Source organism: Puma concolor, chromosome A2 (genome assembly GCF_028749965.1).
Source record: "Puma concolor isolate L17-30 chromosome A2, mPumCon1.1.hap2, whole genome shotgun sequence".
NCBI classification, from domain to species: Eukaryota; Metazoa; Chordata; class Mammalia; order Carnivora; family Felidae; genus Puma; species Puma concolor.
Genome location: NC_141668.1, coordinates 158,767,930 through 158,779,443, shown reverse-complemented (window position 1 = coordinate 158,779,443; position 11,514 = coordinate 158,767,930). Strand labels below are relative to the sequence as shown.

The window sequence follows — 11,514 nt, the reverse complement described above, 5'->3', positions numbered from 1 at the left end:
GTTATTCACGGGTTCTGGGGATGATGGTGTAGACACCTTTGCCAGGAGCAGTGGGGTGGGGGTGGGGGTGCCCTACCGTTCTGCCATTATAGGGTCTAACTTCATTCTTTTGCATGTGACTATCCAGTTGTGCCATTTGTTGAAAAGACCATTCTTTGCCCATTGAATGATCCCTGGCACCCTTGTTTGTAAAGATCCACTGACCATGGATGTATGGGTTTATATCTGCATTGCCAGGTTCTAATACATTGATAGCTCTCTCCTTATGCCAATACCACAAGGTCTGGATCACTCTAGCTCTGCCAGCAAGTTTGGAATCAGGGTATGTGAGTCCTCCAACTTCGCTTTTCTTTCCACATTATTGTGGCTACTTGGGGCCTCCTACAATTCCATATGCATTTTAGGATCAGCTTATAAATTTCTACCCAAAAAAAGAAGTCTGAAGTTTGATAGCAACTGCGTTGAATCTGTAGACGAATTTGGGGAGTACTGACATCGTAACGCTATTCAATCTTCCAATCCATGAACAGAAGATGTCTTCCCATTTACTTAGATCATCTTTAAATCATTTTTTTGCGAAGTATTGTAGTTTTCAGTGCACAAGTTTTGCGATTCTTTCATTAAGTTCATTACTAAGTATCTTATTCTTTTTGGTGCTTTTGTAAATAGACTGTTTTCTTAACTTGTTACTGATTTTAAAGACGCACTACCCATGCAAGTCTCATGGCACTTACCACAGGCTCCTGAATTCTCTGACCCGGATAAGTGGCCCAGCTGGCCAGGCCCACCAGGTCTCCTGCTTCCAGTCTTCCCTGCCCATGCTATTCCCTGGAATACCCTTTTTCATCAGCCAAGACCCATTTGCCCCATCTTAGGAGCTCCTCCAGCCAAGAGCCAGGGTAGAGGCCTCTCAGGGTCCTCAGGCACACAAATCGCCAGGGAGCATTTTCAGAAGCAATTCAACAAGAATGTTTCCAGCCCCAATTCTGCAACAAGCATAGTTCAGGGGGCTTTCGGGACACGAGTGAATAAAACGCACCCTGCCCTCATGTTGTTTGTACTTTAATGAAAGAGGAAGACAACAACGAGCAACGAGATCAGTATGTTAGAAGGTTCAGGAACTTCCAGGTCCACCAAAACGCGCCCTCCTCCAGGAAATCTCCCATCTCCTCCTTCCATTCCACCCCCACACCACCCTCTTGGGGACCCCAGATGTGGGGTCCTCTCTCCGACCCCGCCCTGACACCGCGAGGCTGAGATCAACCGCACCGGTTCCGCCTGCCCCGGCCCAGCAAAGAGCTCAGGCACAGCGTGCAAAGAATCAACGAGCCCCTTCGGCTCCACCGCCGGGACGAGCCGCGACTTCACTCGCGGGAGTGCGCATGTGCCGTAGGCGGCCGCCCGGAGGTACTGACAGCGGTGCGGCCGGGCCAGCCTTCGCGCAGGCGCGCTGGCGGCTGCCCGGGGCGCTTCCGCCTCCCCGCCGTCGCCATGGCCGCGCCGGCCCCGGGCCTCATCTCGGTCTTCTCGAGTCCGCAGGAGCTGGGCGCGTCGCTAGCGCAACTGGTGGCGCAGCGGGCGGCGTGCTGCCTGGCGGGGGCCCGCGCCCGCTTCGCGCTCGGCCTGTCGGGCGGCAGCCTCGTCTCGATGCTGGCCCGTGAGCTGCCCGCCGCCGCCGCCCCCGCCGGCCCCGCCAGCCTCGCGCGCTGGACCGTAGGCTTCTGCGACGAGCGCCTCGTGCCCTTCGAGCACGCCGAGAGCACGTACGGTCTCTATCGGGTGAGAACTACGGGGGCCGCCGGGGGTCATGCCGCCGAGAGGACCGCGCCCACCGCCTGAACCTGACTACGGGGGCCGCCGGGGGTCATTTCAAGAAGGCCGCGCCCACCTCCTGAACCCAGCTGTGGGGGTCACGGAGGGTCACACTGTCCCCTCTGCCACTGTCTGGGAGGGGTCTGCTGCGTGCCCTGAACTCCCACCTCCACTGCCACCCGAGTGGGCCCGTGGGGGCCTTGAGGTCCTATAATGCTTTATCCTGTGGCCGGGCAAAGGCGTGGAGGTGAAACAGAGTGAGTGGCCCATGCCAGGGACCTAGAGAAATTCAGGCGCCACACAGCCTGGCAACTTGCAAGGGCAGAGGTAGGGAAGGGCCAGGCAGGAGGTATCTGGTGTGGAGCTTGGGCTTCGGTTTTCTCATCTCCAGCCTGGACGTGTTCTTGATGTACCTCGAGCTACCTCGAGCTTTCGGTGCTGATCACCTCCAGGGGTGGTTATGCTTCGCTTGTGGCCTCAGATCCTATAGAATCCGGGAAACCGAGGCTTGGAGGGGGTCGTGGCCTGCCCTGGGGTTCCCCAGCTGCATCTGAGCTCTCTCCTCCTGCCCTAGGCGTGGAAAACGCGCCCAGGGAGGTGTGGAAGGGGCGGGCGTGGCCAGAAGCTTCTGGTCCCTCAGGTCCTGGGTGTGTTTCCCCCTCTTTAAAATTTTTTTTTTTTTCAACGTTTTTTTTATTTATTTATGGGACAGAGACAGAGCATGAACGGGGGAGGGACAGAGAGAGAGGGAGACACAGAATCGGAAACAGGCTCCAGGCTCTGAGCCATCAGCCCAGAGCCTGACGCGGGGCTCGAACTCACGGACCGTGAGATCGTGACCTGGCTGAAGTCGGACGCTTAACCGACTGCGCCACCCAGGCGCCCCATGTTTCCCCCTCTTTAGGTAGAAGCTGGAGCTGATGATTTTCTGTTGTCGTTGTTTTGTCACAAGAAGGAAGGCTTACTGATTACCAAACATTTTAGCCACATCAGCTCACGAAATTGCACGATAACCTATGAGGCGGGGGCTGTTAGTTCCTCCATTTCATAGGTGGAGAAACTGGACCAAGAAGGGGAGGGGAGCTTATGTGCCAGGCTAGTAGGGAAGCCAGAGTTTGAAGGGACGCCCCGGATAGCACTTGGGACACGTCTCAGGGGCGGGGGCCTCCCTGTGGGTCTTTTTCAAGAGTTTAATTAAAAAGCGGGCTCATGTTTCTTCATTTTAGTCTGCATAAATTTGAAGAACTTTACTTTTTTTTTTTTTTTTTTTAAGTTTATTTATTTTGAGAAGGGGGAGGAGGGGCAGAGAGAGAGGGGGAGAGGGAGAGTCCCCAGCGGGGCTGGATCTCACGAACCTTGAGATCGTGACCTGAGCCGAAACCAAGAGCAGGACGCTCAACCAGCTGAGCCACCCAGGCGCCACGCTGGGGACACGATGGGACGCTGGGCCATTCTCTCATGGGGCTCCTAGTGGGCAATCGGGCACTGACAGGGCAGGAAAGTGCAGCGTGGACAAAAGATAATTGTGTGAGATGATAGAAAGAGCCCAGGGATGACCTTTCAGCCAGGATGGTGGGGGCTGGGGGAGCTTTGAGGGTTGATGTTTGAACTGAGGCCTGGAGGTATGAGGACCTGGCCGTGGGCAGAGCTGGGGCAGAGGTTATGGCCAAGGCCTACGCTTTGCCACGGGAGCGAACGTGGGGCCAGGATTTACTCCTTCTAGGGGAGTCACATGAGTTCCCTGGGGCTGCCGTTAACAAAGGACCACAAATCGGGTGGCTTAAAGCAAGGATTTATTTTCTCTGTCCCGGAGAAACCTGAAATCCAGGTGTTGGCGAGGCCACGCTCCCTCCGGACGCTCAAGGGGAGGATCCTTCCTCGCTTCTTCCGTCCTCTGGGGGCTCCGGGTGTTCCCTGGCCTCCAGTCTCTCACCAGTCACTGGATGTAGGGCCCACACCAATCTACTATGAAGTCAGCTAATCACATCTGCAAAGACCTGCTTCCAGATAAGGTCACATTCTGAGGTTCTGGGTGGGCATGAATTTGGGGGGGGGGGGGCACTGGTCAACCCAGTATAGGGATGCAGAGGCGCTTCTGTCCTCAAGGACGGATCTCGCATACCCCGGGGCTCTGTCGGTGTGTGTTCTGTGCACCCTGCGTGCTCCGTGGGTCTTCTGCTGCTGAGGCCAGGGCTTTGTCTCCGCTGGAAGGATTTGCAGGGGCTGCCTTCGGGGGGAATGGTGCCTTGGTGCCTGCAGAATGTCGAGAGAGAAACAGTCTGGTCAACCAGCAGTTCTGCTTCCGGGAACCTGTCTGCCTGACCCTCCACCCCTGAGCTCCCTGGAAGGAGCCCAGCAGGAGGGGGAGGGAATGGCTGTGAGCCCGTAGGGGAAGGGCAGCTAAGGAGACGATCATGGGACAGAAATAGGGCCCTGATATTCCCCACTGGCTTGCTTAGTATAATCCCCGAGCGTGTGTATAGATGGGGACCTTGGACAAAGCAGAGCGGTCTTTCCGAGAACAGATCTGACCGTGTCCCTTCTTGGCTGACACATTGGCTCCCCATTACCCTCAGTATATCGCTCTTACTCTTCAGGACTGTGTGTCTGGCCTGTTTTCTCTAAAATTATTATTTTTTTTAATTTTCTAAATGTTTGTTTATTTTTGAGAGAGAGACACACACAAGTGCGAGTGGAGGAGGGACAGAGAGAGGGAGACACAGAATCTGAAGCAGGCTCCAGGCTCCAAGCTGTCAGCACAGGGCCCTGCGCAGGGCTCGAACCCACGAACCGTGAGATCATGACCTGAGCCGAAGTCGGACGCTTCACCGACTGAGCCACCCAGGCGCCCCTGGCCTGTTTACTCTATGTCCCTGTCACTTTCCCCCTCTAATACTATATTTTTGCTGCTTCTTGCTTTTCCTTTGTGACTCACCTGGGCGCTGCGTCCATGGGCTAGATCCTGTGTGAAGGGAGGCACCGAGGTGGGAGGCACCAAGGTGGGGTCGCCAGGGTCCATCCCAGAGCAGATCAAAGGCCCTGAGGTTCACCTGGGGAGACGAGGGAAAGGGCCGGAGCCCTCCACCTGGCAGGAGGCCTGACTGTGGCCGCTTCCACAAAAATTAAATCCATTTTGCAGAGGCCAGGGTGCGTGCTATCACGGGGGGGGGGGGGGGGGGGGGGGGGAAGGTCAGCTGGGCGTCATGGAGGGCAGAGAGGGGCTGGGTTTTATCCTGAGGTCCAAGGGACCCTGGAGACTTGGAAACAGGGCTGTGATGTGGCCACACAGGTGCAGGCTGGGGCCAGGAGGCCCCCAATCATGCTGGCCTTGAAAGACTCCTGGCGGAAACGCCCCCCGGGATCCCGACTCACCCAGGAGGTGGGTGTATGATGGTTCTGTCCTGGAGGCATCTTCCCCTGGAGGATCCAGGTGGTCACGCGTGCAAACCTTGTGCCTCTGGGAACCATGTGTGGCTGTTGGTGACTTTGTCCCTCCGTCTGCTGCAGACCCACTTGCTCTCCAGGCTGCCCATTCCCGACAGCCAGGTGATCACCATTAACCCCCAGCTTCCTGTGGAGGAGGCGGCCGAGGACTATGCCAAGAAGCTGAGACAGGTGAGTCCCATGGTGTGGCCCCAGGGAGGCCTGGTCCATGCGGTGGTGACGGAGCAGGCCTGTGGGTGGCACTGTATGATTATCACCAGCAAAAACTAGCGCCCCGCGCCCCCCCCCCCCAGCCCCGGGGGTGGTTGCAAATACGGCCCCACCCTGGACAGATGCTTTTCAGGACCACCCCGCTCCCCCTTCCCGGAAGTCCACAGCCCCACCGTTGGGTCCCTGAAGGTAGCCCAGCCTCTGACACTCTGGGAGCAGGTCTGGGACAGTTGCGTCCCCAGGCTTTTGGCCAGTCACACGGGTGAAATGTGGAGCCTCACAGAGGCCCTTTCATGCAGGTGAGGCTGCGTGTTGCTCCCTGTGTTACAGCCACTGTCTCTTTGTGTCCTTTGAGCCCCACCCCGCCCCCAACCTCTCAGGACTGTCTTTTCCCCCCCAGGCCTTCCAAGGGGACGCCATTCCGGTTTTTGACCTGCTGATTCTCGGAGTGGGTCCTGACGGCCACACCTGCTCACTCTTCCCAGACCACCCCCTCCTCCAGGTGAGCACACCCACATGGGCCTCTGCCGACTAGAACTTCCGGAGGGAGGACCACTTTGGGGGGACCGGGAGGTGCCCACAGCAGGGTTTGAGTCAGCCTCTGCCAACTAGCAAGCCTTAACCAACTCTGGAGCCTTGGTTTACCCATCTTAAAATGGGGATTTACATCAAGTACCACAAGATTAATGGTGGGGGCGGGGTGATGGAATGATGGACAGATCATGCCTGGTGTATGTGAGTGCTCGAGAAACTGAAGTGACATTCCACCCCGGGGCCTCCCTCCCCCAGGAGCGGGAGAAGATCGTGGCCCCTATCAGCGACTCCCCAAAGCCACCACCAGAGCGTGTGACCCTCACGCTTCCTGTGCTAAATGCAGCCCGAACAGTCATTTTTGTGGCAACCGGAGAAGGCAAGGCAGCTGTTCTGAAGGTAATGGCTGAGGGCCCCATTCCCAGGAAGGTCATGGCATGTGGGCCCAGGGATGGAATATGGCCCCAGACATTATTGTGCTAGAAGCACCAGGCCCCAAGGGACTTGAGTAACTCTTGGTTTGAAGGGGAGATGGCCACTATAATTACAGGCTACTTAGGAATAAATAATTATGAAATGAAGTGAAATTGATGAGATGAGGCCAAAGCTGCACTCAGAGGTAAATTTGTAGCTTTAAGGTGTGGTTTCAAAAATTAGTAAATAAGGGCATGACTCTTGATCTTGGCGTTGTAAGTTCAAGCCCCACACTGGGTGTAGAGATCTCTTAAAAATACAAATTTTTTTTTTTTTATTTTTTTTTTCAACGTTTTTTATTTATTTTTGGGACAGAGAGAGACAGAGCATGAACGGGGGAGGGGCAGAGAGGGAGACACAGAACCGGAAACAGGCTCCAGGCTCCGAGCCATCAGCCCAGAGCCTGACGCGGGGCTCGAACTCACAGTCCGCAAGATCATGACCTGGCTGAAGCCGGACGCTTAACCGACTGCGCCACCCAGGCGCCCCAAAAATACAATTTTTAAAAACATTATTAGGGGCACCTGGGTGGCGCAGTCGGTTAAGCGTCCGACTTCAGCCAGGTTACGATCTCACGGTCCGTGAGTTCGAGCCCCGCGTCAGGCTCTGGGCTGATGGCTCAGAGCCTGGAGCCTGTTTCCGATTCTGTCTCCCTCTCTCTCTGCCCCTCCCCTGTTCATGCTCTGTCTCTCACTGTCCCAAAAATAAATAAATGTTGAAAAAAAAAATTAAAAAAAAAAAACACAAAAACATTATTAAATAAAAAAACAGTTAAACAAATTGAGTGCTTTACTCTAGACTCAGGAAAAAGAACAATAACAAAAATCCAAGAAAAGTCAGTGGAAGGAATAAGTGACATTGAAGTCAGAAATTAATGAATTGGTTAATATTCTTTTTTTATATGTTTATTTATTTTTGAGAGAGCATAAGCAGGGGAGAGGCAGAGAGAGGAGGACAGAGGATCTGAAGTGGGCTCTGCGTTGACAGCAGTGAGCCCGATGTGAGGGTTGATTCACGATCCATGAGATCATGACCTGAGTCGAAGGCGGACACTCAATCAACTAAGCCATCCAGGCACCCCTGGATTGGTTAATATTCTTAAAAGCTTAATGGTAATAGATCCCAAAGTTAGACCCCTGGCAAAACTAATCAGGGAGGGAAATTATGCAGTAGGAATAACTAAACAAGGAGGAATAAGAAAAAAAAGTTTACTTGATATTTTAGGAACATATAAAACAAGTAAGATATTAGAAGTAAACTAAAAAGGGGCGCCTGGGTGGCTCAGTTGGTTAAGCGACCGACTTCAGCTCAGGTCATGATCTCATGGTTCGTGAGTTCGAGCCCCGCGTCGAGCTCTGCTGACAGCTCAGAGCCTGGAGCCTGCTTCGGATTCTATGTTTCCCACTCTCTCTGCCCCTCCTACTCTCTCTCTCTCTCTCTCTCTCTCTCTCTCTCTCTCTCAAAACTAAATAAAACATTGAAAAAAATTTTTAAATGTTTATTTTCGAGAGAGAATGTGTGCGTGCACACACACACACACGCAGGGGAGGAACAAAGAGAGAGGGGACAGGATCTGAAGCGGGCTCTGCACAGACAGCAGAGAGCCTGATCTGGGGCTCGAACTTGTAAACTGAGATCATGACCTGAGCTGAAGTCAGACACTCAACCCACTGAGCCACCCAGGCACCCCAGAAATATATGTTTTTTTAAATTAATAAGTAATAATTATTCCTCCCAAACTGTTAAGCCCAGATGTCCTCACAGGAGTGGCTTGGGATTAAGGGTTCAGACTGTAAAAAATCCAACAGGCCAGCATCCCTGCCTGTGACGTCCAGCATGGCCTTGGGCAGCCACTTAAGCCCTCAGGCCTCAACTTTCCCATCTGCAAGGTGGGTCGAGAGGCCCCTTCTGTATTGTCCTCCTGAGGATCAGTGCAGCGGTTTTAGCTCAGAGTAGGCTCACGTAAGACTGCCCAAGCCTCAGGCTTTCCCTGACTGTAAAATGGGGGTGGAAAATGAGGCGACCTCACAGGGCGATGGTCAGAGGAGATGACAGAGGGCATGGGGACAGGCCTGGCCATCAGAAAGCAGTATTTATAATTCCCACCGATCGTGAGGTCACATCAGGGGATCAGCACAGAACAGCCCACGGGACCACATCCTGCCGCTTGTGACAGCCGAGCTGAGTAGCTGTGACAGAGACAGGGTACGACCTGCAGAGCCGAAAGAGTGACTCTGATCTGTGCCGGAAAGGTGTGCCGACCCCGGTATTACACAGTCCCCTGCTGATCGTTTAAAGCCAGGACAGCCGGAAGGGTGACATCACATTCTGAGAGTAGGAGACTCTTGTCCGTGGGGGGTCCCGGGAGCTCCGAGGGGTGCTGGGGGTGCGGGTCGGGGGGCCTCACGATCCTGCCTTTTTTATGCAGCGCATTTTGGAGGCCAAGGAGGAGAACCCCCTCCCCGCCGCCCTGGTCCAGCCCCACACGGGGAAACTTTGCTGGTTCCTGGACGAGGCCGCGGCGCGACTCCTGACTGTGCCCTTCGAGAAGCATTCCACTTTGTAGCTGGCCCCGAGGGACACCGCAGCTGGGACCACAGACGGCCCCCGTGGGCCGGGACCTTCCTGGGCTGGGCCCCGCTGCCCCCCGCCGCCGCTCCAGGCTTCATTTTCGAAAAGCCGCGTGGTGCCGCCAGAAGCCCCCTGGGCTCCAGCCACCGGCCCGGCCCGGGGGCCCTCAGCCCACCGGCCGTGGCTCTGGGTGACCAGATATTAAAGGGCGCGTGTGCTTGAAGTCTGCACTGTCTCGTGGTCCTTGGTGGGCAGCGGGATCAGGGATGCCCAGGCTGTGCGTGTGACCTAAAGCCTTCGTCCCAGAGGGTGGAGGGCAGGGATGGGCACCCTGGGCTGCCGGAGCAAAGTGCCACAGAATGTGTGGTCCCCCAGAGCAGGAGGTCAGAAGTCTGAAATCGGGGTGTCAGTAGGGTTGGATCCTTCTGGAGGTTCTGAGGGAGAATCTGTCCCATGCCTTTCTTCTGGGTTTTGGTGGCTGCTGGCTCGCCTTGGCCATCCTTGGCTTCTAGACACATCACTCCGTGTCTGCCTCTGTTGTCCTGTGTCCTCCCTGTGTGTCTGTGTCCTCTCCTGTTCTCGTAGGGACACAGGTCATTGGCTATAGGACAACCCTAAATCCAGGATGAATTCTCAAGATCCTTAGGAATTACGTCTGCAAATAAGGTCACATTCTGAGGTTCTAGGGGTTAAGGGATGGACATATCCTGTGTGTGTGTGTGTTAAAAACCAAGTAACGGGGGCTCCTGGGTGGCTCAGTGGGTTAAGCATCTGACTTCAGCTCAGGTCAGGGTTTCACAGTTTGTGAATTTGAGCCCCGTGTCAGGCTTTGTGCTGACAGCTCAGAGCCTGGAGCCTGCTTCGGATACGGTGTCCATCTTCCTTCCTTCCTTCCTTCCTTCCTTCCTTCCTTCCTTCCTTCCTTCCTTCCTTCCTTCCCTCCCTCCCTCCCTCCCTCCCTCCCTCCCTCCCTCCCTCCCTCCTTCCTTCCTTCCTTCCTTCCTTCCTTTTTTGAGAGAGAGACAGAGCACGAGCAGGGAAGGGGCAGAGAGAGGGGGAGACACAGAATCCGAAGCAGGCTCCAGGCTCTGAGCTGTCGGCACAGAACCCAACGCGGGGCTCGAACCCATAAACTGCCAGAGCCTGACCTGAGCTGAAGTCGACACTTAACCGACTGAGCCACCCAGGTGCCCCTCTGTGTCTCCCTCTCTCTGTCCCTCCCCTGCTTGTTCTCTCTGTCTCTCTCTCTCAAAAATAAATAAACATTTAAAAATAAAACCACATAACAAAATTTACCATCTTAACCATTTTTTAAAGTTATTATTTATTTATTTATGTTGAGAGAGAGAACGCACACATGAGCCAGGGAGGGGCGGAGAGGACAAGAACCCCAGGCAGGGCCCTCGCTGTCAACACACACACAGCGCAACTTGGGGCTCAATCGTGACATCGTGACCTGAGCCGCAAGTCAAGGGTCGGACGCTTAACTGACTGAGCCACCCCGGCGCCCCTCATCCTAACCGTTTTTAAGTGTCCCGTGCGGTGGCCTTAAGTACGTGCACACTGCTGTGCAGCCGTCCCCGCCCTCCGTCCCCAGAACACTGGTAGATCGGAAACTCTACCCCTGTTAGACAGCTCCCCACGCTCCCCTTTCTGTCCCTATGACTCTGACTCCTCTGGGTACCTCCTATGAGTGGAGTCCTACAAGATGTGTCCTTTTGCGGCTGGCTTATCTCACTCAGCGTAACGTCCTCACGGTCCCTCCATGTTGCAGCCTGGGCCGGAATTGCCTTCCTTTTTAGGGCCCAGTCCTCTTCCACCGCGTGCGTGCGTCACGTTTTTTCCCGTTCGTCTGTCGAGAGACGTTTGGGTTGCTTCCACGCTCTGCTTCTTGTGACAGGGCTGCTGTGAACGTGGGTGTGCAAACGCCTCCTCAAGAACCTGCTTTCAGTTCTTCTTTGGGGATATTCCTAGAAGTGTAATTATTGATTCACATGGTAATTCCGTGTTTAGATTTCAAGGAGCCTCCGTAGGGTTTTCTGTAGCGGCTGTGCCCTTTTATGTTCCCGCCAACAGGGCACAAGGGTTCTAGTTGCTTCGCATCCTCACAAACGCTTGTTTTGGCTTTTTGATAGTAGCCTGTGGACATATCCTTTTGGAGCACAGAGTTCAGCCCTTTGTACACTTGACCGGGCTCTCCCGGCACACGTGGGGCCGGCAGCAGCCGCTGTGTCCCCCTGGGCTGCGGACCTTCTCAGAGCCTTGAATGTGCCAAGACACCTCCGTCTGTGATGTGCCTGCGCCGTAGCATTTTCCCAGAGCGTGACCACGCGTGGGTCACCTGTCGGCTTTGTGGCGTTAGGGGCTGCAGTGGGGGAGGCTGGTGGGTGCACGGGTGCCTCTCAGCCGTGTTTGAGCTTTGCCACGTTTGGGGGCTGGGGGCGTCCCGCAGAGGCACCTGATCGGGGCCAT

At 55.0% G+C, this 11,514-nt stretch overlaps 1 protein-coding gene and 1 long non-coding RNA gene across 2 annotated transcripts; one reads left to right on the top strand and one right to left on the bottom strand.

The window, feature by feature from the left end:
- The first annotated feature begins 1,463 nt into the window (after positions 1-1,463).
- PGLS (6-phosphogluconolactonase) lies at positions 1,464-9,265 on the top strand. The gene is made up of 5 exons (XM_086698676.1): positions 1,464-1,779; positions 5,320-5,427; positions 5,867-5,968; positions 6,256-6,396; positions 8,900-9,265. Exons 1-5 carry the CDS (start codon positions 1,492-1,494, stop codon positions 9,035-9,037), a joined length of 777 nt encoding a protein of 258 aa, XP_086554802.1. The 5' UTR covers positions 1,464-1,491; the 3' UTR covers positions 9,038-9,265.
- LOC147583668 (uncharacterized) lies at positions 3,589-5,323 on the bottom strand. Its single transcript, XR_015248468.1, has 2 exons — positions 5,185-5,323; positions 3,589-4,065 (listed from the first exon to the last, which is right to left on the bottom strand). It is a non-coding gene; the product is annotated as an uncharacterized LOC147583668 (long non-coding RNA).
- Positions 9,266-11,514: the final 2,249 nt, after the last annotated feature.

Bases quoted from the DNA above. Each gene is read 5' to 3' on its own strand.
- PGLS (XM_086698676.1), top strand. From the start codon at position 1,492: ATGGCCGCGCCGGCCCCGGGCCTCATCTCGGTCTTCTCGAGTCCGCAG. The intron at 5,969-6,255 runs GTGAGCACACCC...TCCCTCCCCCAG, and splicing joins CAGACCACCCCCTCCTCCAG to GAGCGGGAGAAGATCGTGGC. The intron at 6,397-8,899 runs GTAATGGCTGAG...TTTTTTATGCAG, and splicing joins GCAAGGCAGCTGTTCTGAAG to CGCATTTTGGAGGCCAAGGA.